The sequence below is a fragment of the Pararge aegeria genome, chromosome 9 (assembly GCF_905163445.1).
Source record: "Pararge aegeria chromosome 9, ilParAegt1.1, whole genome shotgun sequence".
NCBI classification, from domain to species: domain Eukaryota; kingdom Metazoa; phylum Arthropoda; class Insecta; order Lepidoptera; family Nymphalidae; genus Pararge; species Pararge aegeria.
In genome coordinates, this window is record NC_053188.1 from 17,372,589 (window position 1) to 17,381,226 (window position 8,638).

Consider the following 8,638-nt stretch of genomic DNA (forward strand, 5'->3'; position numbering starts at 1 on the left):
ACTTATAATTTTGGTGATGTCCATATTCGTGCTTCGCATAGCACATTTAACCGCCGATCTTCCCGGTTATTATCAGTAACATATACCTAATAATAATACTTAATTTCCGACAGCAAGTCCTGGATAAATAAATAAATATAGGTACTACCACGATACACACATCGCCATCTAAGATAGCTGATGAATATTTTTATGAATACAATACACATAAATACTTATAATATAGAGATAAACACCCAGAAACTTTAAAAGATCCATGTTAATCACACAAACGTTTTACAGTTTTGGGAATCAAACAAACGGCCTCGAGCTCAGAAAGGCGCCCACTGCGCCATCCAGCTGTCGGCTGTGGTATGTCTAAGTTTTTAAATCTCTTTTGAGACAGAAGTTTGTATCCAGCGGTGAGACATTATTAATTTAGAAACAAAGTTAATAAAGCCTTAATATCTCTAATATAATTATTTTTTATTCCACTACAAGTTAACCCTTGTCTGCACATCTTACATGTTGGTAATTGATAATGCAGTCTAAGATGGCAGCGGTTCTGTTGTTGTTGGCAAATCTGATGTTTAAGTCCATATCGATTCTACCTGAACGTCAAATCGCTTAGCGGCACATTTTGTTTTTTTTTCAATTTAAAACCATATTACCTAATTATAACCTACCTATTACCTATTAATTTAAAACCATATACCTGGATAAACGTGGAATATTTTGTTTTAATCCACTACAAGTTAGCCCTTGAGTGCAATCTCACCTGGTAGTAAGTGATGTTACAGTCTAAAATGGTAGCGGGGTAACTGCACCGGAACACTTAATCGCTTACGACGTCTATTTCGGTAGGGTGGTAACTAGCCCCGACCAAAGCCTCCCACCAGTCCAGACGAGATAAAATACAACAAATATAAATTCCCATATTGCCCCTACCCCTAATCAAACCCGAGACCTTTAAGTTAGAACCACAACGCTAAACGCTGCGCCAGGAAGGTCATTAAAAAGGTCTAAGCTTGAAATCCTTTTTCTTCTTCTTCTTATTTAAGGTAATTCTTTACCCAGAATTGTGACATCAAGTTGAGAACAATGATGAAGACCTAATGCTATTATTTACTAATTTTAATTTCATAGACTAATAACAGCCAGGTGGAGTTTGCTTGAATCGTCCTGACGTGTCCAAAGATATTCGATGATTCTATATTTTTGTTCTTCACAAAGAGGTAGACAAATCTATTGTTTTTTCATCTGAAAAAAGAACATTAATTCTTAACATTCAAGTTCCAAAGGTCAGGTGGGAAAGTGGCCCTACTGTTTATTATTACTAACTTTTGCATGCGACTTCACCGGTCTCTCGGTTCAATAAATTATATTTGGCCAAGAAACAGACTATAGCGATTGCTATACAAAATTCAATCTAGCATAAAATATTCTCATAGGTAGTAAAAGAATTTAAAACAAATGAATTCAAAGGTTTAATTTTTCCATTATTGTGAAATATATATAGTAAATAAACTGCGGCACGTCTGTTAGTATGGTAGTAATTACCTGGCCGAAGCCTCCCACCAGACCAGACCAGAGAATATTTAGAAATTATAAATTCGTCGTCAATACGTCGTACTTCGTTTCGGGATGTCCTACTTAAATCCGCAACAAACAAGCACACTTTCGCATTTATAATATTAGTTAGGATTAGGATTTTACCTTCGAGAGGGTAAGTGCCTCCGTTACAGTAATCTGAAAGCGCCCTTCGCTTCATAACTAAAACTAGGCCTACAATTGTTGTTAAAACTACAACAAATGCAACGATAAAAATCCAGTATTGTGACCTGAAACAAATTTAAAACCAATCTAAACCAAACAAGCAAACAATTGAGAGTATCTCTAGGTGATCAAATCAGGAATTAGAAGATACACAAACATTGGCAATGGGCGAGATGCATAGCTCAGAGAACCGATGGCGTTTGGGTCCAAAGATCACGCACCGGTAAACTTAGCGTTGGTAGATCCCCCGATGAGGTAGATAGATATCAAATAAGCCACTATATGGTATATGCACATAACGGCATAATATGGTATATGCAACCCCCTACAAGGCCTCCATTGCTTGACATTTTGATGACGATAATGGTTTCATCATTCATTAAAAAAAAACAACATCGATATCAAGACATCGAGAAGAAGAATTTTACCTTAAGTTTAAAATAGTACAAGATCACTTGAAAATATTTTGATTTAGTTCTATCAATAAACATGCTTTTCATATCAATGCTTACCAATAACTTTTCGTGGTATTAACTAAAGAACTACTTTCATTATTTTCTGTACCGTTAATTGTTTCGACAACTTTAACATCAACTGTGACACCATGATTTTCATCAACACTTGGCTCATAAGTTATCGTATCATTTTTTTCACCGTAAGGAATACTGGTGTAGTTAACATTACTTGAAATACTATATGTCACATCCGTGGTAGGATCCCAATCGCCTTTTACCGTAACACAAACAATATGGTCACATTTTATGGAGTCTTTAGTACAGTTCGTGTGACAATTACAGTCTCCATCATTTATTGAAACATTCTTTGCTTCGAAAGGAACATCACAACTGCACAAATCTGGAGCTATACAAGTACCATTACATCCCCTACATTTAGGAATGCAAAGTGATTCATTAAAAAAATCAAAAGCATTTTCTTCATCTAATTTGTATCCTTCGAAACATTTGCAAATATTTGGTGCTAAGCAGGAACCGTTGCCGCAAGGTTTTTCACAAATGGGTGTACAATCACCCGACTCATTTTTACTCCAGTCTTCAAGACATTGACATATTTCTGGTTTAATACAAATGCCGTTTGGGCAACCTTGAGAACAATAAGGTGCACATGTTCCAGTATCTGTTAATTCATAAGTAGCGTTACATTGACACACATTCGGAGAAATGCAAATACCGCCTTCGCCGCAGCTAGGTTCACAAATGGGATAGCAAGCACCATCGTCAGAATTTTTATACCATCCAAAGTCACATGTACAATTTTCGGGACCAACACAAGTACCGTGGAGACATTCATTAGAGCAATGAGGTACACAGACCCAATCATTTGTTTTTTTATAACCACTGTGACATTCGCAAAAATCTGGACTATGACATGTACCACCCACTCCGCAATCAAAACTACAAACTGGCTGACACGTACCATTTACATTTTTCTTATAACCATGATGGCAATCGCAGTGGTTCGGGGCAGTGCATGTGCCACCATCACCACATTCATAATCACAAACAGGTAAGCAAACTTCGTCGCTTGAATTTTTTTGATATCCATAGTTGCAAGTACAGTTTTCTGGACTTACACACGTTCCATGGAGACATCCATTTGAGCAATAAGGTAAGCATGTTCCGTTTTCCGAATTATTATATCCAACGTGGCACATGCAAATGTTAGGAGCTACACAGGTACCGCCTCCACAATCGCTATCACATCGGGGCGAACAAATGTTTTCATTTTTATACCACCCGTCATCACAGCTGCAGTTCTCAGGACTAACGCAGGTACCGTGGAAACATCCACTAAAGCAATGAGGTATACACGTATCATTTTTTGACTTCTTATGACCTCTGTGGCATTCACAAACGTTTGGACCAACACAGGTACCACCGGTTCCGCAATCTATTTCACAAATCGGTAGACACGTATCATTTTCTGGTCTTTTTTCATATCCAGCGTTACAAGTACACACATGCGGGCTGAAACAAGTTCCATGGATACACTCACTGTCGCAAACAGCAACACAGGATCCGTTAACCGATTTTTCGTATCCAACGTGACAATTACAATGGTTTGGGGCATCGCATGCACCACCATTGCCGCATTCAAAGTCACAAACGGGTAAACAAGCTTCGTCCACTGAATTTTTTCGGTATCCATCGTTACAAGTGCAGTTTTCTGGACTAACACAAGTTCCGTGGAGACATCCATTTGAACAATGAGGTACACAAGTCCCATTTTCCGAATATTTATAGCCTTGGTAACATACGCAAGTATTCGGAGCTCCGCAATAACCGCCACCGCAATCAATATCACAACGTGGCGCACAAGTATTTTCATTTTTGTACCAACCATCGTCACAACTGCAGTTTTCCGGACTCACGCAAGTCCCGTGAGTACATCCATTGGAACAGTAAGGAAGACAAAGGTTGTTTTCAGATTTTCTATATCCGGGGAGGCATTCGCATGTATCCGGAGCGATGCAGCTGGCGTTGATACACGGCTCGTTGCAATGAGGTTTACAAGTGCCATTTTGCAATTCATATCCAAAATCACACTTACATTTATTCGGCTCTATGCATGTTCCATGCTCACAATTTTTATCGCATATGGGATAGCACATGTATCTGGCTAATTGGTAGCCTTCGTAACATGCGCATCGACCTGGCGACTTGCAATAGCCATTTCTACATGATGGTCTGCAGATCGGTTCACATTTAATTCTGTGAAAGGATGGCTAATTTTAATAACAACACCTTTATTTGTATTACTTAATAGTTATATATAATAATAAACATCATAAAGTTCGAAATAAAACCCAATTGATGTTCCTTTAAAAAAATACTCTTGCGTCTGTTTATAAGTACGCGATTAAGAGTTTATACTCCTGAAGCGTAAATCACAAATTATCTCCTAGTATTGGATGGCAGCCGGGATTACTTTGCCAAATTCCATAATATACAATGAGAGTATTAGGCTTACTTTTCGTTGTAGGAGTTCTAGTTATTCTAGTCAAAGTCATGAAGAGAGATCAAAATAAAAAAAAATCAAATATTCTACTAGAAAAAAATATGTTTATTTACTACTTTTGTGGCGGCGGCCATTTTGGATTTTAATTTTTTTATAGTGTATCGTATTCTACTAATCAAACCCTTTTATCTATCCATATAATATCCATATTTAGGGAGGTGTGACAAAATATTTACTCCGCCATTTTGAGTTTGCGGCCATCTTGTAGCGATTTTCATCAACATAGCTAAGAACACTCCTGACTAATTCACATTTCCAACAAAGAAGAAAAAAGAAAACATACACACACACATACACACAGACGCTTCAAAATTATCGGGGGTTAAAAATGTTTTTTTAGGCATTGAAACTGAGTCAAACTATTAATACCTAGTAAAGTTATTAGTCTCATTTGAAAAAATCACTCTCATCGGATTTTCTCATGAATGAAGTATAACTTCGTAAGAGATTTTTTTCCTAACGCGTTAATTGAAGTATTACTTCGTAATATTATAGAAATCGAATGTACATAGTTTACCTCTCACTTGAAAATAAACTACCAGATGAACTTTCCGTTTGGTAATAGCCCATACAACATTCGTCGAGAGTTTCCACGACGTTTTTCTGAAAACACAAGAAGGGCAGGTAAAGAACTTTTGAGTTCAAAATATGGTTATTTACTTTTCCTCTGAGCCTTTAAGAGAACATATAGCACCGAGAGCATACCAACAGCTTGTTTAAAATATATATTTCAAGAAATATTGCGTTGTCTTATTTCTTAACACTAACAATTATTATTACCAGATTAGTAATTCTGACGTCAAATAAGATCCCTCTCCATATAATAAAGTTCAAGGAAGTATCAAAAAAAAAATATAATTTGGAACAAGGGAAAAATTTAAATTGTTACCAATATAAAAGACTGCCACTAAAATATGACATTGTAGGATATGTTATCTAGAGAAAGTAACTTTTTTCTCGAACTCATTGGATATTAACAGTTTATCTTTATGTATATCGTCAAATTATCAATCTATTTATTTAATAAATAATATTAATATACTACGACAATACACACATCGCCATCTAGCCCCAAAGTAAGCGTTGCTTGTGTTATGGGTATTAAGATGACTGGTGAATATTCTTATGTATAATATACATAAATACTTTGAATATTAATAAGAGTCTGGGACAGAGAAAAACATTAATGCTCATCACACAAACATTTTGCAGTAGTGGGAATCGAACCCATGGCCATGGGCTCAGAAAGCAGGGTTGCTGCAAACTGCGCCAATCGGCCGTCGAGTTTTTATGATTTAGCTAACGCCCTTGGTTATAATTATACTTTTGATGATGTCCCAGGCTGATGGACCGACTACATCATCGAAAGACTATAACAGTCCACTGCTGGACTAACAGCCTCTCCCAAGGCGAGGATTTGCCAGTATTCACCATGCAGAGCAGAAAAAAAAATTATAAAAATTACTCTTTTATAGTAATAATTGACGGACCAGTATGGCCCACATATTGGTAACACTTCGCGGGTCACGCAAGAAGCATGGCCTACGAATTGCTGCTTGATGGCCGCCAACCTGAGGCGTTGGTGTTGAGTCTCATGTGCCTTTAATTACACCGGCAACCCCGCTCTTCAGCCCGATTAGGTAATAATAATAAGTAAGTATTAATAATCGAGAATAAAATTATGTATTGGACAGAAGCAGGCGTTACTTTGCGGCAATCCATAATATTAAGCTTAATTTGCTATAATCCGTGAACAGGAGGAGAATCTGTATTTAGAGCAGCGGTGGATTGAAGTAATTATAATTACACCATACAGATTCTCCTGCTGTTCGCGGATTATAGCAAATTAAGCTTAATTTTCATAATATAATAAAATTATGAGTTACTCCGTATATCTGTCTGTTTGCGCTGTTAAGTTAAAAATAAATTAAAAAAACTACCCCATTTACCCTACACAGTTTTAATTTTGCCCCACAGAAAAGATCGAATAACAATTAAGATATTAAAACGCATGGCAAGCAAGAAGTTTGAGATCACGGGGATTCATCACTAATTGACTATATCAGTGGATTTGTAATCGCAGTAGATGGTTGTAGTAGCAGTGAGGAAGCTGTTGCCCGTTCTCTGCTATATTACCTGGGTGGATCTGTCGCCACTACACGATATACCAGGAACATATAAGGTCGAAGAATACAAGACTTACCGGCACTCTCTTTTCAGCTTGGTACGATCGGGTGCGATATTTGGTGCATCGGAAGAAGCAATGACCATTATAAGATTCCCTGTACGTTTGGAGGTATGTCTCTCGGACCCAGCGGAGTGAACTTAAAAAAAAAAAAAGCTTTTAAAAACATTTAGACGTATAAGTCCACACCGGGACACTCACCAATTGTTCCGGTCATCACACAAAGTGGTAAAACTCGAAGACCTCTCAGGCGTAGTAGTGAGCGCTGTGGTATTGAGGTCGTGAGATCGCTCGTGAGGTCCCAGCTTCGATCCCCAGCAGGGCAATTCTGCTCATTATATTTTCATATGATTTCTGGTCTGGTTTGCAGGGAGGCTTAGACTGTGGCTAGTCACCACCCTACCGACAAAGACGATGCCGCCATGCGATATAGCGTTCCGGTACTACACCGCGTAAAAAACCGATTAGGGGTATAACTCGTATAACAGGTTAACCCGTTACCATTTTAAATTTCATCATTCCTTATTACCGGGTTAAATTTCAGTGAAGAGCTTGTAACTTAAAAAAAAAACAAAATAAAGCGAATTGCTCGTGTGGAAATCTGTACATAAAACCAGCGCTCGTCCATCGAAGACAACGGTAATACCTCGCTGGCATTTTAAGCAATATCTTTCGACTTCAGTTCTGGATTAGCTCTGTACAGGAACACATATTTTTAACCCCCGAAGAAAGAAGAGAGGTGTTATAAGTTATACGTATGTGTGTTTGTGGCATCGTAAGTCAGTGTATGTCTCTAGACATAGTCTCCGTGAGGTGATGCTGCAACATTAGGCGGTATTTTCGGGTTATTGATAGCCTATACCTAACTAAAGGCCTCTCCCGAATATAACGACTGTTATCACAAAAATAACCGGGAATAGTGCGCACGGGGTTGTCTCTTAATAAGCTAGGATTTTTTTATTATCATTTCAAAAATGCTTTTCGTACTTAAATTGTCTTCTTGGTTTCGTCATAATAATGAACTAAATATAAAGGTTGGTACTCACTTTACTCTTCTCGTACATATTTGGCAATCCCCACTAGAAACTAATGCAAACACTATAAACGCACACGCACTAAATATTTTAGGTGACGGAAACATGTTGTATACGTGTATTTGGGCGTTTTATATTAGTGCCCGTGCCACTTGAACAATGACAAAATGAGAAATTATTCATTCAGAATGCTATTCTATGTCAGTGGATTTTTCCGCCTACACTTTGTTATCAAAAGGGTGGCCATAATGTTCATGTACAGTGTAGGAGATGCCTCTTGTACCGAGATTTGTTATCAAAGTATAATTAATAATCATCACCAGCCTATTAACGCTCTACCGCTGGGAACAAGCTTCCTCTCTCGTAGCAAAGGTTTTCAGAGCATATACCCACCACGCTGCAGTAATTCTGTATGGTGGACTTTTAACGATTATTATTATAGATTAGTGATGACAACCGAGGCCGATGGCTTAATGTGTTCTCCGTAACACGGAATGGACGCTACCTAACTCTGGGTTGAGGCTGAGAATCCCTAACAGAAAAACCCAATACATAACAATTTACACACGATACAGTGCCAACGGAAATTGTTTTTATCTTTAATTGCTAATTGGTAATAAACGTTTTT

At 37.7% G+C, this 8,638-nt stretch overlaps 1 protein-coding gene across 1 annotated transcript; it reads right to left on the minus strand.

Annotated features, from left to right (window-relative positions):
- Window positions 1-814: 814 nt before the first annotated feature.
- On the minus strand, window positions 815-8,176 carry LOC120626393 (multiple epidermal growth factor-like domains protein 10). The gene is made up of 6 exons (XM_039893910.1): window positions 8,023-8,176; window positions 6,995-7,115; window positions 5,309-5,394; window positions 2,268-4,484; window positions 1,696-1,820; window positions 815-1,239 (listed from the first exon to the last, which is right to left on the minus strand). Exons 1-6 carry the CDS (start codon window positions 8,115-8,117, stop codon window positions 1,205-1,207), a joined length of 2,679 nt encoding a protein of 892 aa, XP_039749844.1. The 5' UTR covers window positions 8,118-8,176; the 3' UTR covers window positions 815-1,204.
- Window positions 8,177-8,638: the final 462 nt, after the last annotated feature.